At 43.0% G+C, this 25,832-nt stretch overlaps 1 protein-coding gene across 3 annotated transcripts in view; it reads left to right on the top strand.

The window, feature by feature from the left end:
* Nucleotides 1-25,832, top strand: part of USP46 (ubiquitin specific peptidase 46) — a 53,307-nt gene that overhangs the window by 4,451 nt on the left and 23,024 nt on the right. For all 3 annotated transcript variants that reach the window (XM_027598169.2, XM_027598170.2, XM_027598173.2), the window contains 3 exons: nucleotides 17,134-17,214; nucleotides 20,169-20,382; nucleotides 21,801-22,030. In XM_027598169.2, the coding sequence (XP_027453970.1) occupies nucleotides 17,134-17,214; nucleotides 20,169-20,382; nucleotides 21,801-22,030 (525 nt within the window). The remainder of the gene's footprint in view (nucleotides 1-17,133; nucleotides 17,215-20,168; nucleotides 20,383-21,800; nucleotides 22,031-25,832) is intronic.

Genomic DNA, 25,832 nt, shown 5'->3' with positions numbered 1-25,832 from the left:
ACCTGTCTCTACTTCACTTTGAAATTCCTCCACACAGTATGTTATGAACCAAGCACTATAATTTTCTTTTTTTTTTTAACTGCTTTATTAACATACATACTGGTCACATATTTAAAGTGTAAAAAAAAAATTTCCTTCTCATAATTGGCTCTCAACCAATTAAGGACCTAATTACCTTATTTAAAACTGTGTTGAATTTACCAGATACTAGCATTTTAGTTTTCCTTGAACAGTCCCAGTATATTATTGGACACCACAGTGAGTCCCATATTTGAATTGTTTTAAATAAATGAAGTCTCCCTGATAGTAAGGGAAGGTAGAATTAGTAAAAATTGGAATCAAAGCTAGAGGATTTTATAGAGATCTTTTTATCTTGCTGAGTCAATCACCGGAGGCAGTATTTTTGAGACTAGTTGGAAAAATTCTCTAAAACTATTTAAAAAGTACATATATCTTATAATTTGGGAGAAGACATAATTTGTCTCTTCCTCTAGTATTGTTACTGTTGCTTCCCATTCTTAAAGATAATTGGAGACTGTAAGCTTAATGTGTCATCTGGGAGTGGTTAAAGTCGTGTGAGGGTCTACTGTGATAGTTGTCAGATTTTAAAAATTGCAGTCTGGGGTGGGGTGGACTGATGTTTAAAGAAAAATTCTGTTCTTTTGGTCTCTTGGTGTAATATGTAGATGTTTGTGTTGGGTCAGGACCTGACAGTTAGCCTATAGATTTTTCTCTTGTTTTTCCTTGGAATCCTAGAGGAAAACAAAGTTGAATGCCAATATTCAATTAGCGTGAAAGGTTGTAATATTTTCTAGATATCAACTTTTCGTTCCAGTTCACCCATACAATAAAACCTATTTATTTTTTAACTAATGTGGAATTTTGGTATTTTGGGTTGTAATTGAAAGTAGTTTTCAATTTTGGTCCTCTTAGCAATTACGAGAAATGTCTGTAGTTTACATGTCCCTTTTTTCCCCAGCCTTGGCTGTCTAGTTCCTTTAAATGACTTGAGGCTCTATGATAGCGTTTAATTCTGTGGTATCATCAGAAAGGTATCTCCTGGTGGTTTTATCTAGCCTACTCATGGAGCCAGCCCAAAGCAAATGGACTGGAAGAGTTTGGTGTCTTTTAGTCTAGTTAATGCTTCTGGCCTAAATATTTTAAGCACATTCTTATATCTTCAATTGTGGTGAAACCAAATGCTAATCTAAGAGTTTGAAAGGCCTCGTTGATCTTTTTAAGAGAAAAAGCCACCCCAAAATGAAGGAGCAAATACTTTTTTGAGACAAATAAATTCTGTATCAACAGTCAGCCCTGGCATTAAAAGCTTTTTGGAATGTTTCTGTTCCGAGATTGTTGCCAAGAATTTGGGGTATGTCCTAAGTCGTCGACATGAAATTTTACTACAGTTTTCAGAATGGTTCTTTGTGCTGGATTTGTAAGAGTGTGGAAGAAACCCCATTGGTTCTCAAAGCTTCACCTTCCACCTGTTGGTCCAGTCTTCTGCCTGTCCAGTTCTGATGCCACTTTCAGAGCCTGATAATGCTTTAAAGTAGTTTAGACTTGGGACTCTTTGGGTGGTGGTAAATTTCAGGCACACAGAAGAATATGGAGAATGATAGAGGGAACACCCGTGTGTTACCATCCGCCATCCAGTAAAGAAATAAAATACTACAAATACAAGTGAACCCTTCCTCATCCCACTCCCCCTTCCTCCAGTGACTTCTGTTCCGAACTTGACGTTTATCATGTGTTTATAGACATTTACATCCATCACCCAGATATATTATCATTTTCTCATGTTTTAAACATGCTCTCTGATTTTGAACAGCTCCTCAGTTTGCTTTTCCTTAAATTATGACTTTGAGATTTATCCATTAGAATGCATGTAATTCTAGGTTACTCACTGCTCTATGATATTCCATCACAAGTATGCTACCATGTATGCTATTGTTGATTAGCCCTTGGGTTTCCCGTGTTTTGTGTTTGTCGTGACAGTTTTGAACCTGTCTCCCTGTGCCTATGTTTGAAGTTTCTCTGTGGTATATACCTTGAGGAGAAATTGCTGGATCAAAGGAAATGGGCATCTTCAACTCTTAATATATTTCCAGATTGCACTCGACAGCAGTTATGCCAGTTTGCATTCCCCCCAGCGGTGCTGGGGGGCTCCAGCTGCCCCACGGGCTGGCAGACACCTGATACTGTGAACCTTGATGTTTCGCCAGTCTGATGGGTGTGATTTCAAGTGTTTACTTTCCTGTTTACCAACAAGGCTGAACATCTTTTCGTGTGTTTCTGGGGCTGGGGGGTGGGGGTTAATCCAGGGACTCCGGAGCAGTTTTCCAGGGCTTGAGAGTCAGGATGGCAGTGTTGGTTTTGTCTGAAAATAGGGAAAGGGAGGATGCAGGGAAAAACTGGGGGGGACCGAAGAACAAGTCCAGAAGGGTAGGGAAGGAATGGGAGCTAGAAGTTGAGGGAACAATAACGAGGAGGTGAGAAGGAGCAGGGAAAAAGATGACAGACTAGAAGTGAGAAGATACATTCATTCATTGAGTGTTGAAAGTAAATTTGGGATACATTATTGGGCCACGCCTCTCTGTTCAAGTTACATTGTTCATGCTACGTGGAATTGGAATTGAAATTGGCTTTGGTGAACATCGCGAGGTCGGGGCCTCTTCTGTGGAGAGCAACAGCAAGGCTGGGCTTAGGGAGTTTTCCTGTTTACCCAGTTGCTTTTTGAAGTTCTTTTAGAAAGGCAGTGTGTCTCTCTGGAAACGGTGCTGCAGTGAATGTTCTGGTTCTTCTTTGCACACGTGCCTTCTTTTCTCCAGGATGTAGGCCTTGAAAATGGAAGAGCCGCTCAGAGGATGTGCCTTTCTGCAGCTTTCCCGGGTGTTGGCCACATGGCTCCCCAACATGGTTGCATGAGTCGGAGCTTTTTTTGATGTGCAGCTTCTGTGGCCCTCGTCCCAGGGTGGACAGGCTGTAGGTAGGTCTCCGGTGGGTTTTAGGCACCTGCGATTTTTTTTTTAAGTGCCACAGCTGATTTCGATAAGCATCCGAAGAAGCTGAGAAACCACTGTGTTAGACGGGCAGCTCCGCAAGGACAAGAGCTGTGTTTAACTTCTTTGCTGCTGATTTCTCAGCATTCAGCACAGGGCCTGGCACATCTGTGCGAGGTGCTCGACAAATGATTATTGGAGAACTGAGTGAAGAGCTGTAGCTTGCTAGAATGGAAGAATTGCCGTGCAGGAAGGCAGTGCTCCTCGGGTTTCACTGTCCACAGGAATTACCTGGGGATCTTGTTAAAATGCAGAGTCTGTTTCGGTAGGTCTGGAGTGGGGCCAAGATTTTGCATTTCTAGCATGGCCAGATTCTTCTGGCTTGGGGAGCACAGTTAGAACAGCAAGTCCCTAGGGGGAAAAAAAAGAAACCCGATTTCTTTCTTCCCTACAGCTTTAAAGTGGACAAGAGTTTGGGATTTGGAATCCTGCTTGGTAGATCTCGAAGCCTGTTTCCTCATCTCTTTATAACACAAAGAGGCAGATGATAAAATACCTTTCTCACAGCATTTTTGGGAAGAATCTAAGGAGATTGTACTGCCTATGGAAGCATTTTGTGAACGGTGATGCTTTCACACCCATTACGTTTTGTAATTCTCATTCTTTTAGGGAATTAATGGTTTCCTTCAGTTTGCTCAAAGCACAAAGCTATTGTTAAAAGAAATTGAACAGATTTAGGGAAAGCTACTAATAAGTTCAGGTAGTTTACAGATTCACCAAACACCATGAAGGGCAGCACACTGACATCTGAGAATCACTGGTTTGCTGGAATTCTGCTTTCATTTTGACCTGCTGTCTACGTTTAGTGGGCATTTTGAGAGGAGTGGGATGGGGGGTGGGGGAGGTTGAGCAGGATGGAGGCAAAATTCACCTGTGGTGTGGTTCTGACTGCACGTGCTGGGAAGGGGGCATTCCCTTCTCACTGGTTTGTGGTAGGGGGAGGAATGGGGCTGGAGAGAGGCCCACAGCTCTCTCCCACTCAGCTCCGCACTGTAGCAGATGATAGGACGGTAGGGAGGCTCTCTGATTTATTTCCCAAGTCAGACTCTTTTTAAAGTGTGGGGGGATGTACTCCAAATAGTTATTGGGTATTACTGATCTCCCGTAGGCGTAATCCGATTTATTCAGGACAGACCAGGCCTGTGGTCAACCCCAGGTTAAGCCACCAAAGGACACTGCCATTTAAATGCAGCATTTCAGGGTGCTTTATCTCTTGGGGTACTGCCCTATCCACCTGCGAGAGGCAGCATGGTATACAGAGAGGAGGGCAAATAAAAACAAAAAAGTGACGTTCAGAACTCGTGTTTATTGTATGCTGCAGTTTCTTTTATTCCCAACCTTCACTCTGTCTTTTTATTCCCAAGTTTTCCCTACGTCTTTGAACCACTTGAATGTAGTAGTAGTTTTCCTTAGATCTGTTCAACTTCTTTTAATTTGGCCTCGTTTTGTGCTAAGACATCTGTGAAGTAATGGGTTTGATGAGCTAGTTATATGCTTTTCTAAGGCATATCAAAAACATAATTGCTATAGATGCAAATATCAAATCATTATGTTGTACACCTGAAACTAATATAATGCTGTATGTCAATTATACCTCCACAAAAAAAACCACATAATTGCTGGAGTTAAAAGTGTTCATACTTGTGCCACCTAAGATGATCTCACCTCCCTCTGGGATTCATGGTTATAGCTTGGGGGAGGCATTGGCTCAGATAAGAGGTTCTTTATGGTGGTTCAAATAACTGGCTATTTTAGAGGAACACTTTTTTTTTTTTTTTTAAGTAATCTCTGTGTCCACCGTGGGTCTCGAACTCACGACCCCAAGATCAAGTGTCGCATGCTTTACCAACTGAGCCTGCCAGGCGCCCCTGGAGGAACACTGTTCAACTGGTTTGTAGATTACAGGTTGGTCAGCTTCCTTGGGAGGTAGGTTAGCCTGTGGAGGAGATCTGGTTGGATGTTCCATACCGCTGTTGGTTGGGTGTGAGAGTTGCCATTGTTGCCACTCTTAGAGACTCTGCTTGTCACCCATAGCGTGGGGATGACAAGAGAACCTCCCTCCCTGGGGCATTGTGGGGCTGAAATGGAATCATTAATGTCTAGTGCTTAACCCAGGGCCTGACCCTTTTACTACTATTTTCTTCTAGTGCCCCTGGTTTTTCCACTAGCCCTGGAGTCCAAACGATGTAGTGGAAAGTGCCTGGTATCCAAGGTCTCGGGTTCCAATGTTGACCCTGCCACTTTGTCGCTTTCCGGACATCGGGCAGGTGACTTAGGCCTCTCTGGGTCTGAGATGTTAAGAACGATTCCTGCTGGTGAGCAGGGGTGAGAGAAGAGCATCACGTTCCAATCAGAGACAAGGCTAGGGTGGGGCAAGCCCAGAGGGGACAAAAGGAGGAAGAAGCTGTGATTTCAGACTGAAATGTTGATGGTAGACACAGTGCTGATGGTGTGTGTGGCAAAACTTTTGTAATCATCAGCAGGATACAATGTTTTTCCCTTTCCTGATAATGAGGGCACATCATGTAGTCAAAGACTTTTCGCCATCTAATAGGCATCTAACAAACTCTTTTGTATTACCTGGCATACACAGTTTGGTGTTCCTAGCTGAGAAGTATGTGAGGTAGCCAAGTTAAGTTTCTTTCTTTTTTTTTTTTTAAGATTTTATTTACTTATTAGAGAGCGTGAGCATGCGCATGCCTACACAGGTGAAGGAAGGGGCGGAGGGAGAAGCAGACTCCCCACTCAGCAGGCACTGAGCGGGGAGCCTGATGTGGGGCTTGATCCCAGAACCCTAGGATCATGACTTGAGCCAAAGGCAGACACTTAACCAACTGAGTCACCCAGGTGGCCCTAAGCTCAGTTTGTTTAAAAAAAAATTAGTTTTAAAAAAAGGTAATATGAGTTCACGTGGTAGGAATTTCCAATTGTACAAAAGGATATAATATTGACAATATATGCACCATCTGATTCTTGTCTCTGGCATGGTTACTATTCACAGTTTCTTCTGCTTCCATTCAGAGGTATCTTATGCATGTACAAACAGATATGTTTATTTCTCTCGTAGTTTTTAAAAACAAAGATAGTACTTTTAGCATATGCTGATCTATCCTGATCTGCCCCTTGCTTTTTGTGCCTGGGAGGTGGGCGGGTGCTAGTCTGTGAAGAGCATCCTCATTCTTTTTTAATGGCTTGCAGAGTATTCAGTTGCTTGAATGTACTGCATTCACTTAACCAGGCCCCCCCAATGAGCATAAAGGTAGTTTTCCAGTCTTTGGTTTTTACAAACAAGGCTATAGGGAACATATGTCCATATGTCCATTTATCATTTTGCGTGTGGGAATATAGCTCTCGGCACACTTCTTAGAAATGGATTTGCATTTGTAACTTTGATGGATTTTGCCAAATTGCCCTCCACCAGCAATATGTGCGAATCTTGTTACCCACAGCCTTGCCAAAGCAGTGTGCTCTCCAGAAACCTTGTGGTCTTGCCAGTCAGGGGGAAAATGGTGTTCTAGTATATTTTTAGTTTTGCATTTCTCTTGTTAGAAGTGAGCTTGAGCTATTCACACGTTCAGGAAAACAAGTTCAATTTCATTTAACTGTTTTGTTGTTGGCAGTTATTTTCCAAGTCTGTAGGGAAGGACCAGTTTTACTTTTCTTTTCAATCTGTCACAGACTGGTATTTTTGTAAAATACAATAAAAAAGAATTATTAGGAAACGAGTTAAAAACTCCAAAGATGCATAAGCACACAAACCCCTATTTTTTATGATTAAACTTGACAGATAAAAAATTACTCTATCCATTCATCTTACCTGTTCTTAGTTTCTGAACTTAGCTCATGGCGGTATTAATACCTTAAGTAATATTGCCGTAAAGAACTCCTCACTCATCTCTTTTCTCCCTCCCGTTGTCACCCTGTTTGGGGATGAGAGAAGAGCGCGCAGAATTTTATATTTTCTGTTTCACAGTCAGTACTGGATGCTTTCATTCCATAGGGTGAAATATGTCTGATGATGCAGGACTGATCCAGAGGGCAGGGGTGCTGCGCCGACCCATCGGGCTACACTAACCTTCCATTCTCCCATGCTGTGAGGTGGGATGCCGTTGTCCTGGTGTTTCATTGATGAAGACCTCGAGCTCGAATTACTAGAGGGGGTTGGGTGGGTGGAGAATGCTCAAAATCCCTCTATTAGTCCAATTTGCAGAGTTGTCCTCTTTGACCCGGGGCTTTGCCAGGATCCCATGCCACACCATGCTGCTTTTCTGGGAAGTGATTTGATGGGAGGGGTTTCCTGGGTAAAGTGGGAACTTAAGAGACCTCATAAGCAAGGTGGTATTCTTGGTAGCTTTGCAGAACGTTGGATTGGGAAGGAGTTTTTGCTTCTAGTGCAGAGTTCAGTGACTGTGGGTGAAATTTCCTTTTTCTCCCCCTTCAGCCAGAAGATAGACCCAGACCAGGATCTTTTGTTCTGCTTTTGAGTTGAAATTTTCTCTTTGCATGAGGACTTTGTTATGGTGTCGCTAGGCGTGTGGAGAGCTGTTTTACAAACCAGAGTCTCTAGCTGCTTTTTAATGTCCTTTCCTGTGATGACTTGGGATCATTATGTATCCCAGGGTCATCTTTCTTCAGTAGCAGACGTTTTTGTTTCTGTTATGATCATTAAATGCGGTCATGTTGAGATTTTTTTTTTTCGTTTAGTTCTTCCTACTCAGTATCCTATAAGGCATGGAAATGACATGCTACCGTGGTGCAGAATGGAAATGTGCTTTAACTGCCTTCTTGTGGATGACAGCCCCCGGGGAAAGCCTGGAGAGGTCCGGGAGGAGTTGGGGCTGCAGTGTGACGGTATTTAGATCATGGGTTCACAACAGACCTCTGCTTTGTATGAACACCTGACCTTGGCAAGTTCCTTAACCCCCTTTACCCTCATTTCCCTTAGCTATGAAATGGGGCTGGTGAGTCTCCAGGAGTGATTTTTTTTCTGGAGGGAGAGTTTTGTTTAGTGTTGCTCACTGGGACTGGGTGACCTGTCTGCTGTCTGAGCAGGACGGGCATCCGTAGCCACCTTGGGGTATCGCGCACCCAGTGCTTAGGTGATGAGGTGTTGTGGGACTGGGAGCCAGAGAGCACATGCTCAGAAGCAGCTCTGGGTCTCTGCGTAGTCCCTGGATCTGCAGCTCGGGAATTACTAAAAATATGAATGAAAAGATCATCTCCCCTGACTGGTGATCAGGAGTCTGGGCTGTGAATCCGAATGGTCTGCATTTGAGTCCTGTCTCTGCCTTTATAGGCTGAGCGAATGTGAGCAGGTTCCCTTCATTTCTTACTGAGTAGCACAGGGATGATAAATGTCATCCGGCTTGGGCTAGTGGATGAGATGAAGTGAATATATAGACATGAAGTCTCTGAATGAGTGGCACATACCACTTACCCTTCCCCCCGTTTGCCAAATTTATTCAATTAGCAAATTTGTGTAAGTAAGAGCAGGGGAGAGAGGCAGAGGGAGAAGCAGGCTCCCCCCTGAGCAGGGAGCTGATGCAGGGCTCGATCCCAGGACCCTGGGATATGACCTGAGCTGAAGGCAGATGCTTAACCGACTGAGCCACCCAAATGCCCTCGTTTCTATTTTTGATGCTGTTTTCTCTTTTTGCCTTGTTAAAACTTAATATTATTTTCTTTTTCTACTTGGCTAAAGATTCACAGAGCTTAAAACCATTTGGGGGGAAAAATCCATTTTCCTATTGACTACATCCTGAGTTTTTCCTGACTTCCAACCTCAATTTTTACATTTCCTTTAAACAGGTAGCAGTGTCCTATAGAGATTTTATAGAAAAGGACAGGTGTGCTGTTCACTGTGGCTACTTCAAGGGGTGCCTTGGAGTTAGGGGTTTTCTTGTACGGCTTTGTGACCTCTTCAGGTTTTCAATTTCTGCCATTCTGGGATTCCCAGGGAACTCTGCCTCCTGGAAAGTCAGTATGGTGTAGTGGTCAGGAGCATACTGGTATGAGTTCAAACCCGGTTCCATCACTCGGCTGTGTGAACTTGGATAAAGTTACTTACCATCTTTCGGTCCCAGTTGTCTTATCTTTAAAATGGGGGCAATAATGGCATTCACCTCATAGAGTTAAATTGTGAGGATTAAAGGAGTAAAATACACATCACGTCCTTGCGGCAGTGACTGGACATAGTAAGGATGATTTGTGTTATTTATTGTTATCATTACTAATTACAGCTGGGGGACCGGTGGCCTCAACTCTTCCTTAACCATCCTTGAATTCTGGCAAATGCTCCTGACTCATCCTGAGATCTTGGGCTGCGTCACCTCATTTTTGTTTCACTCTCTCTGTAAGGCTGTAGAAATGACCCTAAATCATCAGAAGTCAGGGAATACTAGTCCTTGTGAAAACTAGTTCTTTATATACATTTGTACTTTGTAAACTTAACTTGATAAGTAGAATGGCCTTTTGAACGTAGACCTAAAAATGTGTTTTCAGCAACAACATTCACTTTGCCTGTCATATATTTTAATGTAATTAATGACTTGTCCTCTGTGTACTTAGGAATCCTTACATGTCGTTTTTGGCCTTTTTTGTGTGTGTCCCTTCTTTGTACAGACTCGAAAGAGAGCCTGCCTATCCTAGGATATGAAAAAAATGGGCTGTCCTGAGGTTATCTTGGGCAAGGAGGCTTACTTCTCTTGGCCTTGGCTTTTTTTGTCTGTGAAGTGGGTCTGGCTGATCTCCGGGGTGCTTCCTGGTCTCTGCGGTTTTTTGTTCAGGCACTCCCATGTTACGGCAATATTCTCATCGGCTTTTATAGACCTTGCAGTGCCAGTGTTCTGATTATATCATCCTCTGGAACAAGTCTGTGTCCTTTTTACCCCCCCCCCCCCATGGAAGAAATTCTAATATGCTTTCCTTATAAACTGCTTTTAAAATCGCTTTAAAAAGAAATGCCTTTCTCTCTCCATCTGAGGCATTTATGATTCATCCTTCCCGGTTGTTGTTGTTTATTTGGTGATTTTTGTAGCCCCCCTCGGCAGTCACAGAATTGCTCTCAGAAGGGCTTTGAAGAGCTAACATTACAGTCTTCTTGTTGGAACTTGTCCCAGCCCAGATTCTATTTTTAATGAAGTGTGGCGCATTGTTTTTCAAAGGTTACCAAATTTTTTACTGATGGAAATAAGATCTTTGTGTTTCCATACCTCCAGACCCTGTGATTTACCACCACAGATCAGTGTTTTTGTTCAGCATCTGGCCTCCCACTTTGCCTTTTGTGCTTCTGTGTGGGGTGCGAGCAGGAGTGTGGGCTCCCGGGTTGGTAGTTGGTACCTTGCAATTTACATAGTGCTGATGACATTCCCGGTTTTGCTTGATTCTCCCTGCGCCCCCTGAGCAGTAGGTTCACAGGAGACCGGCTACCGTCCCCTCTCAGCCAGGAAACCAAGGCCAAGAGAGGGGAGTGACCAAAACCAAAGGCAAATTCCTACTGGGAGGAAGAAAATGGCCAAATACAGTCTGAATTACGTGCTGAGGGCTTTAGATAGCTGGTCTGCAGGATATTAGTTTGCTAATTTTTACTAAACTTTTTGTATGACAAAAATAATGTATGCTCAGAGTAAAACATGTAAATAGTTGGTAAGAGAACATGAAAAGCCCCTTGGTGACCTCCTCATCTCCCAGCCCCACTCCTAGACCCTGGTGATAGTGATAATGTTAATAATTTCTCCGGTATTCTGGAAGGGGCTTCCACTAGCATGGAGGCGGTGAACGCAGGCAGACCAGGTCTGCTGTGTTCACATGTGGGCCTCAGGTACAAGCGTTGTGCACGGAGCAGGGCTCAGTGTCTGTTGATTAAATGAATGACGTTTCCAGTATTGGCCTGCACAGTGACATTCTCGCATGTTTTAACTTATTACTGTATCTTGGACAGACTTTCGTAGCAGTACTTGTGTGGCCACTTTACTATTTTTTTTTTTTTAAGATTTATTTATTTGAGAGTGAGAGCGTGCGCATGCACACATGTGAGGGAGCAAGAGAGAGAAGGAGAGAGAGAATGTGAAGCAGATTGTGAGCTCAGGGTAGAGCCCGACGTGGGGCTTGATCCCACAACCTTGAGATCGAGACCTGAGCTGAAACCCAAGAGTTGGATGCTTAACCGACTGAGCCACCCAGGTGCCCTGCAACTTTACTTTTTTTAAATAGCTGCATGGTATTCCGTCATATGGATTACTATAACTTTTTAACCAGTTCAAGTTGTTTTTACCTTTTTTCTGTTACAAACCTTGCCATGAGGTCCCTCTGAGACATTGGCTGCTGGTTGTTCCCTCGGTATCCATTTTCCGTTTCTTTTTTTTTTTTTAAGATTTTATTTCTTTATTTGACAGAGAGAGAACAGCAGGGGGAGCTGCAGAGGGAGAGGGAGAAGCGGACTCCCCGCTGAGCAGGGAGCCTGACATGGGGCTCCATCCCAGGATCCTGGGATCACAACCTGAGCCAAAGGCAGACGCTTAACCGACTGAGCCACCCAGGCGCCCCTCCATTTTCCATTTCTAATGCTAGTCATAGCTGCTTAGGTGAAGACCACACTTGCCAAGATACCCTTGCAGCTGGTATGGATGCTGTACAGATGCCCCGGGTGGGAGGCGCGGGTTATGTCGTTGAAGTTTCCCATTGCTGCTGTAAAAATTTACCACACAATGACACATTTATTCTTTTAGAGCTCCAGAGGTCAAAAGTCCTAAAATCAAGGTGTCAGCTAGGCTGCACACCTTCCAGGGGCTCTAGGGGGGGAATGCATCCCCTTGCCTTTTCCAATTTCTGAGGCTGCCTACGTTCCACAGCCCACAGCCCTTCCTCCATCCTCACATCTCCCCTCGGAACTCTGCTTCTGTTGACTCGTCTCCTCAATGATTCTTGCCTCTTGCCTCCTTCCTCTGTGTACCCTTGTGGTTACACTGGGCCCACCCAGATAATCCAGGGTCATCTCCTCATCTCAAGGTCCTTAAATTAATCGTACCTGCACAGTCCTGTTTGCCATGTAAGGTCACAGATTCACAGGCTCCAGGGATTAGGGTGCGGACATCTCTGAGGGGCATTATTCTTTCTGTGATAGACACTCCCAGAGCCTGTGGGTGGTCAGTGAGGAGTTCCCTGAGAAGGATGGTGGGGTACAGCCAGGTGAAGAAACTGGGGAAGAGCCTTCGGGTGGGGGGTGGGATGGAATTTGAGGTGTGCTGAGATGTGTGAGGAACAGAACGAAGGCCGTTGTGACAGGCCAAGTAGTGGGTGGCAAGAGGTGACTGTGGAGACAGCAGGGGGACTCACTGGTGGTTTTAGAGTAGAGTTGTATTTACAAAGAATACTTGTGCTGCCGCGTTGACAGCTGACTTGTGTTGACATGTTGACGTGGGGTTGGAGGTGGGCACATGGGTTGTTGGAGGCCGCTTAGGACGCTGTCATAATTCAGGTGAGAGATGCCAGTGGCCTGGCCTTGCTGGTGATGACAGGAGATTAAAGAGAAGTGAATGGCCCTGAGAGATTGGAGGAAAGTGAACCCAAAGACATAGTGGTGGGTGGGTTGGGCAAGACCCCCATGCTAGATCTAGTGTTGGCCAGGAAGGAGGCCACATTGTCATTTACTCTGTGGGGGAAACACCAGGAAAGGGTTGGATTTGGGGGGAAGGAGAAGGGAATGCTCTAGTTTGGAGTACACTGATTTTGAGGGCCTGTGAGACAAGCCATTGGAAACATCAATACTCATCCAGTCTGAATGACCTCAGAAGTAGGTTTTCTGGGATGAAAATGAAGTTGGAAATGATAGCTGCTGCTTGAGGCCACATGAGTGGTTATTGCTTACACCCTAGAGGGGCACAGAGAAGAGGAATGAGGGCCTCAGTGCCTGGAGAAGCCAGCAGCTCAATGTGCCCCCTGGAATTGGCGGTGTTTGGCGCACATCAGGGATGAAGTGGGGGTAGAATCCAGATGAGAGATGTGTAGGTGAGGAAAGAGCCAAGTCTTAAAGAGTATTATGGACAATCTCTAACAAATTGTGTTAATTTCCTATTGCTGCTATAACAAATTACCGTTAACTCAGTGCCTTAAACAATCCAGAGTTTTCATTTTACGGTTCTGGAGGTTAGAGATCTGAAATGGGCCTCCCTGAGCTAACATGAAGGCAGTACAGGGCTGTGTTCTTCCTGGAGGCTCTAGCAGAGACTGTGTCTTGCCTTTTTCAGTTTTCAGAGGTTGCCTGTGTTCTTGGCTCCTGGCCCCCTTCCTTCATCTTCAAAATTAGCGAAGGCTGGTTAAGTCCTTCGCACTTGGCATCACTCTGATCTATCATTCTGCTTCTGTCTCCCACTTTCAGGGATGCTTGTGATAACATTGGGTCCACCAAGAGAATCCAGGACAGTCCCCCTATTTTAATGTCAGCTGATTGGCAAATTAATCGCATCTACAGCCTGAATTTCCCTTTGCCATGTAAGGTAATGTAATCACAAGTTCTGGGGATGAGGATGTGGACATCTTTGGAAGACCATTACTCTGCCTATACACATACATGTTCAAGTATAAACAGAACAGTATAAGGAGCCCCATATACCCAGCACTCAGCTTCAAAAACGCACTCTGTCCCCATTTCTCCCCACCTCACCACTGGGTTATTTTTTTTAAGATTTTATTTATTTATTTGAGAGAGGGAGAGAGACAGCGTGTGCGCACATGAGAGAGAGCACAAGCAGGGTGGAGGGGCAGAGGGAGAGAGAGAAGCAGGCTCCCGTTGAGCAGGGCTCGATCCCAGGACCCTGGGATCATGACCTGAGCTGAAGGCAGACACTTAACCGGCTGAGCCATTCAGGTGCCCCTCACCACTGGATTAAAACAAATCTTAGAAGTTACTGACTCATCTATAGTTGTTTCAGAATAGCGTTCTTTAAAGAAGTTGAGCTATGATGGGACAAGAACACGGGGGAAGTCACCGCGGGAGAGATGTGGGAGAGTGTGCACGCGTGTATTTTTAGTGGGAGAGGCACTGAGGCATGCTAAATTCTTCACTTCGACATTCAGAGCACTGGGCCGAAATGACATGATGTCAACAGCTGCCACAAGCCTTCAGGACAGGCATGTTCAATTCTGATGAGAAGGATCTAACCGTAGAGGAGACATCGGCTTGGACAAGAGAGAGATCGCCTTCATTAACAGAGGGACATAGGTTGGAAGATTTGGGAGTGAAATTAAGGGAGTTCCTCTCTGCTGGTTTAATTTAGTTCAATTAAAAAAAATTTTCCCCATTGAATCACAAAAGAGATCTAGGGGGTGTGGAAGTTTTGATGAGCTCTGGGAAAGTTGGAAATAGTCATGGTGGTGTGGAGAATGAGTGCCCTGAAGAGACATTGTTGGAAGCAGGACACGTTCGGGTCCACTTTGGTGAATTCGGGTGAATCCAGTCAGCTTGGCTGTGTGACTTCCAGTAGCGTTGCACATCTGTGTGGGTGTGTGTGTTCAGAGAAGGTGGACAATTTGGTTCCTACTGGGTTTGTTTTTTGCTAGGTGGTGTGCCCAAAGGACAAGGTTAGGGTTGTTTGTAAGAGCAGTGGAAATCATGATCCCTAGACTCTTAAGCTGAATAAGAAAGAAGAGGAATGAGTGGCTCTGGGGAGTAAATGGAGCCATGGTGCTGGGATGCTTCAGAAAGCCAGCAGGCAGAGCTGAGCCCGGATTGACTTTAGGGCAGAGAGCAGATCCCGAGTACATCTTTGGGAATGAGGCGCCAGAGTGGCGTGGACTAAAAGACAGCTGGACAATAGGACATCCAGTTACTGAGAGAGCAGGCTGTTGGAATGCTCCTCCACATGGGGATGGAGACTACCCCAGATGATGGCAGGAGATGGCAGGTAAAGGTGGGTCTTCCGTGAGTGGAGGTCAGCCAAGCAGAGGAGACAGGAAGGGCCTTGCAAGCGTTATGAGGCGTGGGCCTCAGAAGGGCAGGTATTTTGACCAGTTATTTCTCTTAAACATTGCCCTCTGTATGAGTGATCACTTCCCCAACTCCCCCTCCAATGGGAAAGTAGTAAGATAGGTAGAACAAAGCAGACTCGATCCAAGAATTCCTGAATAGCAAAAATCATGGATTAACTTGAATATATGGCTACCTCATAAAGAGAGATTTAATGAGCTCTGTCTCCATGTGCTGTACTTTTATATCTGACATTCCTCCTGGGCTCGAAGCCATATATTCTAATGTTGCTTCAGATATGGCTGTGGGTATATTTAATATGCATTGTTTATATTGATTTATGATTGAGATGTAGCTTTTTTGAAAGTTTTTAGTGATTTTGTCTATACCATAAAATCCTGCTATAATATGGTAAGTATCATTTAAAAGATTCAGCATTGTATATGGGGTTGCGTTATTGTGAAAGGTGATGAAATACACACGAAAAATGAAACTGTTGAACGCACAGATGACCACTCAACTCAAAGTCTCACATGACAGGAAAAGGAATTCAGCTTGGTGGGCCGTATAATGGACCTAGAAGACACAGGAAAACAGGATATCATGACAAGGGGATGGAATTGCCATTTCTGCTGTGGTTCTGTTTGCTTAAAATTGGGTTATTTTGTATTTAACATTTTCTTGTTGACAAGTGACCATTTTGACTTATTCTCGGCCCACCTTTTGGCCATTTCTTCCTGTGAGAGGAGATGCTAAATATATGAATCAAAATAAGTAGCAGCAACAGATTTATTTTTTTATAAAACATAACAGTGTCTCTTCCTTTCTATAATACATATCCCCCCATCTTTGAGATTCTGTGAACTGAGCCTTCTGTGGTTAGCCTGAGGATGTGAGAAGGCTGAAGAAGGATGGTAGAACCACGGGAAGATGTGGAGCCTGATCCCCCCTCCAAACTACTTACCTTATTGGACTGAACTTTGGTCACTTTTCCTCATCCCAGCAGACTCATCTGGGCCTTTGGGGAGCAGTGGTGATCAGTGTGGTATTGCTATGGCCACTTGGCCCTTAGCAGTTTGTTTGATATGGTTGCTGTGCCTAGCATTTGTTAAGATCATGGGCTCCCAACTGTGACTCCTGGGTTCAAGGCCTAGCTCTGCCACTTACCGACCGCTTACTGACCATGGTCCTTGGGCAGATTTTTAACTGTCGTAAACCTTATGTTACCTGTAGGATTGTTGTGAGAATAAATAGCACAATCCCTGGCACACAGTAGGACTACCCAGTAACTTCCCACCATCTAGTTGGAGCGTTAAACGTGGCTTCACATGACTTACCAATTTGATGTATTTGGGAAGTGTTGGGTTTTAAAGTGTATTGCTTCCTTATTCACCGTATTCCCTAGACATTTCACTTTCCCAGGTAAGGCTTTTCCCTGACCACCCCATTTAAAGCTTCAGCTGTCTACCTGCCACCCCACCCCCATGCCTCTCCTCACCCCTCCTCACCCCCCCTCCCAGAGGTCCACACCCTCATTTCCTACTTTGTTTTTCATCACTGCACTTAACCGCTTTCCAGGATACTATCTCGCGTATTTGCTTTTTCTTTCCAGCTGTCTGCATCCGCTAAAACATAAGCTCCATGAGAGTGGGCTTCCTTGTCTGTTTTGGTCACTGTTATGTTGTCAGTGCCTAGAACAGTGCCTGGCACATAGTGGGTGCACAATAAATCTTCATCAGAATGAAGAAATTGACTTCAAGAATGGTGATATGAATCTTTATACCACTAAGTATTATAAAAACTGCTGAGCTTAAACATGTTTTATTCACGAGTTCTTAATGATAGTTTGCTTACTTGCCTATCTCAAACCAACTTTCATAGTGGAAGATAATTAAAGCCAAGTAGAACAGGTTTGAAGGGATGATTAAGTTGCATGAGGAAAAGAATAAGGCTGACATTATTAATTCATTTACCGATTTACTTCTGACACCTGTTTTCCTAGCATGAACATCACCAACCACCATGAGGACCAGGGGTATCAATAGTGGACTGTCTTAAGAGTCTGTTGTCCATTTTACCTACAGCAGAACTTTTATTTTTCTCTTTTAGGGCACCAATGCCTCTGCTCTGGAAAAAGACATTGGTCCAGAGCAGTTTCCAATCAATGAACACTACTTTGGATTGGTCAACGTAAGTATTCAAAAATGTATTATTTTTATCAAATGTTTTAGAGTACTGAAGCAACTCCATGGCAATTTTCCTTATTACCAATTTTTAAATAATTGTTCATGTGCCTTAGTTCCTAGGAATGGTAAATGTTGGGGAGGGAGAAGATTAGTCCAGTTTTTGAAAGTGTCAGTTGTCCCGGAAAAAAAGGTTTAATTATTGCATTGTTGGGTCGGATTCTCACTTCCCCATCTCTCTGCTTACAAGATTTCCTTTGTACACATAACTTTTGGCACCATTTTATTAGACTTTATGGCCAGATCTGCTTGTATCATCTGGGTGAGCTCCTTAGGCAGTCTTTGTTTCAATATGCATCAGTACAACCAGAATTTTAAAAGTGTTACCAGCTCATCGGCAGTAACTGTTCAACAATATAATTTGACAGTGGTACTGAAAACAGGGGCAGGTTGTTGGGGGGGAAGCCGGGATCGCTGGATCTCAGACTTCCTTGGCCTCCTTTTATTGGTGCCCAGCCCTGGCCCCCTCGTGTATGGCCGCACTTAGCAGGTTCTGCTTCCTTGGTAAGTTGATTATGACTAGGTAGTAAGGCAGTATTACCTGCAACCCTTGTGAGCATTCTTCCTCGCCTGATCCTCTCCTCCGGCCTGGAGGTTTTCCACACACCTGGTGTTAACTCATAAGTACCTGGTTTTCCGGAACAGCTGCTCTGAGCAGAATCTGTCAGTACCCAAGTGTAACAGGTAGTAATTGCCACTGGGGAAGCTAGACATATTCTCAGCGAGGGAATGCTACTTGTGGCTAATGGAAAGAACGTTGGCTTTGAAGTAATACAGACCTAAGTCTGAATTGTGCCCAGCTATTTATTAGCGGTGTAATCTTGAGCAAGTCGCTTGGCCTCTTTGAGCCTCCATTTCCCCATCTGTAAAATGGAGACCATACAACATCTATCTCTTGGGTTATATAGTGAAGGATCAGTGAGAGCTCCTATTGAAGATCCTGACATGAGGCTGAGGCACATTGTGGACACTCAGTGAATGTTAGTTCCTTTTCTTTCCCAGGAGTCATTCCCTGGATCAGGGCCAAGCATTACTAAAGGGTGTCTAGGTAAAGGTGGAGGCACTGAGTCAAAGGGAAGAGGATGTAAGGAGGAAGTCTAAAGCACTAGAATATAGGGCATTGTGTTGGCAAAATACTGACTTCTAATTTTAATAGCTTTTTTAGCTATTTTGCACAGGCCTCTGCTTAGCCCTATGAAGATAGTTATTCAAATTGTGAGAAATTCTGCCTTAGCAGAAAACACAAATGGGGTAAAAAAGAATTAAAGCCGTTTCCTAGTTTGTGGAAGTGTTGTGAGATTAAATTTATTAATAGCTTCATTTATGTTCACTTCGAATGGTAATTCATGAAAGTTCCAGCTTCTCTTTAAAGAGAGGTTTGTCTCCTATTACATAATTGTGTCAAAGTAGATTAAAACATGTAAAAATAGGAAATGTTCTATCTTAGCATACGTAGAAATGTCCCATTAAGTATGGCAGAGCATCTGTCTCACTCTTGGGAAAATGACACACAAGCCAACAACCAGTTTTGAGAAGATGTTCATATTCTATTTTAATCTTACACAGCATTTTGAAATCTATGTTATTAATCTTGTGATTTCTTTAAATTGTTTCCTTTTCGTTTTCCTGTGGGTGGAAAATTCTAAAGGGAGAGTGATAGTCTCGACGGTGTTCTTCCACAGAGTTGGTGTCACGGTCTGTCGAAAACCGATGACATGATGGCATTTTCCTCTTTAATCATCATCTGAGTAGCCATGGTTTTTGTGAGGAACAAAATATTATGGTGTGAGTCCTCATGTGATTATGTAGGAGACCAGGAACTGAGTGCTGTTGTGTTGGGACGCTTGCCATCTTGGCAGAAACCAGATTGAGGGTGACTTAGGAGTTTGAGGGGAAGAAGCTGGTGGGATGACCTAGGGAGGCACCTCTTTGCCTCTGTGGCTCTGGAGTGAGTGACGACATGCATCCTGAAGCAATGCGCAGCGCCACCAGAATCTTGAACAGGAAAAACTAAAACAAGTGTCCGTGTAGTTAAGGCTGTTTCACCTGAGCAAATAGTTCCTAGTTCCTGGATTTCTTTCTGATTTGGATTTTTATTTTCTGTCATTGGAGTTTCCATTTGTTGCAACATGGCCTCTCTTATTTAGACAGCTACTTTCCTGGGTCGCCATATTATGTCCATGTTTCTCCTCTCTCTCTCTCTTTTTTTTTTAAGATTTTATTTATTTGTCAGAGAGCACAAGCACGGGGAGTGGCAGCCAGAGGGAGAGGGAGAAGCAGACTCCCCACTGACGAGGGAGCCCGACACAGGGCTTGATACCAGGACCCAGGATCATGACCTGAGCCGAAGGCAGACGCCTAACTGACTGAGCCACCCAGGCGTCCCTCCTTTTTTTTTTTTTTTTTAAAGCACCAGAAGGTCTCCTTAGATTTTATTTTATTATTATTTTTTTAAAGATTTTGTTTATTTATTTGACAGAGAGCGACACAGCCAGAGAGGGAACACAAGCAGGAGGAGTGGGAGAGGGAGAAGCAGGCTTCCCACTGAGCAGGGAGCCCGATGTGGGGCTCGATCCCAGGACCCTGGGACCATGACCTGAGCTGAAGGCAGATGCTTAACGACTGAGACACCCAGGCGCCCCAGATTTTTTTTTTTTTTTTTTTTTTTTAAATCAAGGCTCAATACTTATCATTTTAGGGACTTTTACGGGCCAGAGAGATCCCAGGCTGATGTAAACTTGTATTCGTTTCCCTGTTGCTCAGATAGTCCCTGGTGTTGCGAGGGGTTTACTAGTCTCTAGCATGGCGAGCAGGACACTGCTACTGGGAAATCTGGGCTGGTTCCTGGAGGGTGGACTTCTCCAGACCATGAACTGAAGCATCCCTGTTGTCCCTTGGCAGTTCGGAAACACGTGCTACTGTAACTCTGTGCTGCAGGCGTTGTACTTCTGCCGGCCGTTCCGGGAGAATGTGCTGGCATACAAGGCCCAGCAAAAAAAGAAGGAAAACTTACTGACGTGCCTGGCAGACCTCTTCCATAGCATCGCCACGCAGAAGAAGAAGGTTGGCGTGATCCCACCAAAGAAGTTCATTTCGCGGCTGAGAAAAGAGAACGGTGAGTAATGTGTTTAAGGGTCCAAAATAAGAATTCATAGTTCTGTGGATCCTCCAAATAAATCTCCCCTCTTTCTTTTTCTTTTTCTTTTTCTTTTTTTTTTTTTTAAAGGGAAAAGAGTCTGGCCAACTACTTGAAAATCACTTTTTGGTTTTTTTTTAAAGAAGATGTAATTCTCCTTTTCCGCCCTGTAAACTTAAGACTGGATAAAAAACATGGTTATAAATTCAGATTTATCATTCCATTTTGGAATGGTCTTTTTATTTGCTCCACATTGGGAGGAGTTTTTCCTGGGTAGGACCATTGTGAGAGAGAAAATTGCCCAAGGCAGCCTTCTAAGCAGAACGCTGATTGGAATAAATAGGTTGGTACAATAATTGAATAAAATAGTACTCTTAAAATCTTGTCATAAGTGATTAAAGTAAATGTATATTGTCTAATCAGAGTTCTTGCTGTTTTAAAAATAATACCTCCGACTTTTGCCTAAGACAGTTGAAGGATATTGATATGTTCATATTATAAAAATGACCTGTCACCTGATTTTTTTTTTTTTCTTCATTTCTGGTTTTTCTATCTTCTTTTTCGGGAAAAGTGGTAGTAGAGACTAGGTTATTCCAGAAGCTTTGCATTGGTAATTTCTACTACTAGAAATAGTTGATATGGCAACTTGTGTTTATCCTAGATTTCAGCCTTACTCCAACAGACTTGCACAGTTAATCAGATGTTTGTTTTATAAAGTCTCATTTAATTTGATTGCTGTCTTTTAAAGTTGTTGTAGTTTATACGTACCAGAATAAAAATAATCTGAGCAGGAAGCAGAGCACTCCCGAGTCTTGTCGCGAACATGATTAATAATGAAGTTTCACAGCTGCATTCATCTCTTGATTGTCCTTACGGCAGGGAACAGCAGTAAGCTTCTGGAATCATTTGTGTTTGGTTTCAGAACACCATCAGATAGATACATGTATCCCCCATGTCCCATATGTGTTTCATTTAAGCTGCTTCCAGTCTGGTCCAGGGTCTAATATGATCTTTGGGAAAAGGAGAATTACATCTCGATAAACTGCAAAATGAATAATTGATCGTTGGCGGTCACGTCATATTAAATACTGATATTTTATCACAGAACTTAGGAAATAATTTCTGGGGTTTTCTGTAAAATAAAAATTTTGGTAGCGTTTACATACGTGATGACTTTAGGGAGATAGGGGAAGTGTAGTTCTTGGGTGGTAGGAAAAAGAATAATGAACAAAAATTCTTCTAAAATTTACCCATTAAAGTTGCAAAATAGAGATGAATATATGTGATACCTGTCCCGTTGACATTTCAATATAAAAATTGAAGTGTGCACATAAAATTAAGCATTTTGTTTGCTTTTCAAGAACTGGAGATTGAAATAATGACCTTCTCTTTTCCAGATCTCTTTGATAACTACATGCAGCAGGATGCTCACGAGTTTTTAAATTATTTGCTAAACACTATTGCGGACATCCTGCAGGAAGAGAAAAAACAGGAAAAACAAAATGGAAAATTAAAAAATGGCAACATGAATGAACCTGCAGAGAATAATAAACCAGAACTCACCTGGGTCCATGAGATTTTTCAGGGAACGCTGACCAATGAAACTCGATGCTTGAACTGTGAAACCGTAAGCACTGAGAGGCTTTCATGTTATTTGCTTGTGCGTATTTGTACAGGCTCTGTTGTGCATGAGTGCACTGTGGTCTGCAGCACCTAGTAGTTGTCTGCAATATATGCAGACGATTCTCTTGATGTATATGAGCCCCGGGGCAAACTTTTGGAAGCGTGTCTCCATCCAAGATGTCTCAGCTGGCTAAAGCAGACGGATGAGGGAAAATCTCAAAAACTGGATTGCTTTGCGTCATGGGCATATTTGAGGGTCCACCAATTGCACTGTTAACCTGGACCTCCACCAGTTATCTTGAAAAGATTTTGCTCACGCAGAGGTCCCCATGTGAGACTTAGAATAGACCATCTCCCCAACTTAAAGGAATCAGCTGTGGGTTGGTGAACTTGAAGTTGGAAGTCAGGCTTGGCTTTGGATTCTGCTGCAGTTTGCTGGGCGAGTCCCTTCCAGTGCTGTTGCCTGGGCTGGGTGGGCTCATGTGTTTGGATGATTCTGGCACACAGTAGTCACTTACTGTAGTTGAATTCGAAGACACGGTCTCCGGGGCATGACTCAGGATGTCACATTTGCTTGGTGTATTGGATTTAGCTCTGTGAGGGGCCTCATCATTTGGTGGTTAAAAGCCCAGCTTTAGAGCCAGGCTGCTGAGCTTGTATGCTGCTGGTTCTGTCATGCCTTAGTTATGGGACCCTGGGCATATTATTCAACCTCTCTGTCTTCACTCTCTTCATCTGTAAGTTGGGTACAATGAGAGCACCTGTGTCATAGAGTCGCTTGGGAGGATGAAATGAGTTAACAGTTGGAAAGCACACAGAGCCATGCTTGGCACATAGCAGATAGGCAATAAATGTCAGCTATTATTATTTACTATAACTACTAACAACATAGCAAGTCTCTGAGTTCATTAGCAGTCTCTCAGTCTCTTCACATCGTAAGAAAAATTCTGTAGGTCTGTACATTTTCTGAGGGGAGAGAGAGAGTACCTCTCATTGGTTCTGCAAAGGAGCTAGGACCCAGAAATGATTAAGAAATGTGAATTTAAGTGGGAGGCTCTTTGTTTTTTGGCAGTCTTTCTCCTGTCCTTTTAAACAGTTTTTGAATCAACGTTCTGATTTGTTCATTGTAGAAACAACTAGAAAATATAGCTAAGCAAAAAGAGAAAAAAGAGAGTAAAAGTTACTAGTGATCTCCCCACCCGGAGATGATAAATTTGTAACATTTTCTAAAAATTGTGATCACATTTGCCCAGAGAGAACTACTTGAACATTTTGAAATATATCCTGCCAAAACATTTTCTACACATACTTTTCTATCTAGAGATCTTTCCTCCCTCCCTTTTTCCTTCTGTCCCTTTATATTTTATATTCCAGTAAAATCCAAATGAATACAGAAGTAGAAGAGTAGAGTAAATCCCATATGGGTATTACTATGATTGTTAACACATCGGCCCATCTTGATCATTTCTTGTTTTGTGCCTCCTCCCCCACCCTTGCCAACCTGGTCATTTTTAAGCAAATCTCAGATGACTTATTTCATTTATAGTTTCTTCATCACTTTGTAACATATTTCTAAAAGGTGAGACATCTTTTTTTTTTTTAAACAAAAGCACCGTACCATTATCACACCTAAAAATAATTCCTTTAAACCATTATTCACTTAGTGTTCAGGTTTCTCTGATTATGTCATACTTCTTTTTTTTTTTTTTTTTAGCAGTTGGTTAATTTGGTTAATTCACATAAGGATCTAAACATCATCCACACACTGCCTTTAGCCAGTTCTGTCTCAGTCTGTAAGTTACCACCCACCGCTCCCCCTCCCGTCCTTTTTTTTTTTTTTTTTGCAAGTTAGTTATTGAAGAAATCATGTTTGTCCTGTAGAATTTCCCACATTCTGGAGGCATCCTGTGGTGTTAACAGGTACAATAAAATGGCAGTATGTTTCTGTCTTCCTACTCTGTCTATGTAACCCTCACATTTTACATTCCTTTTTCTTTCTTGCCTTCTTTTGTATCAAATATTTTTCTTTTTCTTTTTTCTTTTTGCATCTATTGTATTGTTAGTTTCAAAGTCTCTTAGAAGTTACTCTAGAGACTGCAATGTACATCTTTGCCATAGTTAATTTTTTACCACTTTCCCAGCATTGCTAGAACTTGTGGAATACTTCATCTCCTTTTCCTTTTGTGTTACTGTTTTGTGATGAACTCATGACTTTTAACATTTCACGTGCTTTAAATCCATTGCAGTTTTTTATTCTTCTTGATACTGAATGTATTTTTAGAATAACTTCACACCCTCTTAAACATCGAAATCATGGCTATATTGTAAATATTATAACTTGCAGATTTGTAGTCTTTTTGTTGTCTCCCCTCCTTTTGATAAGGGACTTTTCCTTGGCACCATCCTCACCTTACGTCTTGTGCCTGTTCTGCCATCAGTTCTGTCTGTTGTATCTCTTTTTCATTCTCTCCTTCTCTCAGTCCCCACTGCTCACACCCTGGCTCAGGCCCCTCAGCTCTTGACTGGCAGACTCAGCTAAATTGCAGTAACTTCTTACTGGATCTTCTGCCCTTTTCTTGCCTCCTCCATGTTCCTGTCCTAACTAATGCAGTCTGTTCTTTGAATGTTTGGTAGGACTTGAAACTTATTTTGTATCCCTAAAGTGCATCATTCAGTTTGGCTTGTCTTTTGTCTCTATATGAATGAAATAATACAATATGTATTCTGTGTGTGGTGTTTTGGGTTTGCTTTTTTGTTGAGAATCATTTGTGTTGTTACGTGATGCTTTCAATCATTTTCATTGCCATGTAGTATTCCATGCATGAATATGTGATAGTTCACTAGTTTATTTCACTGTTGGTGGAAATTGGGTCGTTTCCAATTTGGGGCAGCTATGACCAATGCTGCTATGAACATTCCCATACGTATAATCAACTGTACATAAATCTGTATATATATATTTTTTTTCTCTATATATTTTTAGGTCCTATGGTATGCTTATCAGAAAAATATCAAATCTCCAAAGTGGTCATCCCATTTTACACATCCAGTGTATGATCATTCTCATTTCTCCACATTGTTGTCTATACCTAGTATTCTCAGATGGCTTCACTTTTCATATAGTGGCTGTGTAGCTGAGTATTATTTTATTCCATAAACACCTCCCCCTGCCTCAACCTGCTGTGTAAAGGCAAGGATACTGAGAAGGGTACAGTGAGAACCTTGCCTTTCTGGGACTTTCACATGGAAGACAGACATTAATAAAATGAATACTGAGTTTTGTCATTACAATTGTAAAATGCTATGAAGGAGAAGTACAGAGTACCCTATGAGCTTATGATACAGGAACTGGAACAGTGGGGTGGTGCATTTCTATGGTTAGCCGGGAAATCTGCCACAGACGGTGTAGCTGGGCTGGTCCTTTGGTTGTCTTTGAAATTACCAGGGCTACTAAGTCCATCCTGTGGAACACTTGGTAGGAGTTTTCAGGAAGGCTCAGATGATAGGCTTAGTCACATTTGTATTTTTTTTTTTAATCTATGAACAGGTTATTCAATCCCAAAAAATGCAAATAATGCACCCTCAAATATTGTATGGCAGAAACTATCACGTAGCCTGTTACTTTCCTAGAGGGTTACCATTAGATGTGATGACTGTGCCCAGAGATTCCCTTCAAAACTTCTGGGTGATGGTGGGGCACCTGGGTGGCTCAGTCAGCTAAGCGTCTGCCTTTGGCTCAGGTCATGATCCCAGGGTCTTGGGATTGAGCCCCGTGTTGGGCTTCCTGCTCAGTGCGGAGCCTGCTT

This window comes from Zalophus californianus, chromosome 2 (assembly GCF_009762305.2).
Source record: "Zalophus californianus isolate mZalCal1 chromosome 2, mZalCal1.pri.v2, whole genome shotgun sequence".
NCBI lineage: Eukaryota > Metazoa > Chordata > Mammalia > Carnivora > Otariidae > Zalophus > Zalophus californianus.
This window is presented reverse-complemented; position numbering and strand designations above follow the sequence as displayed.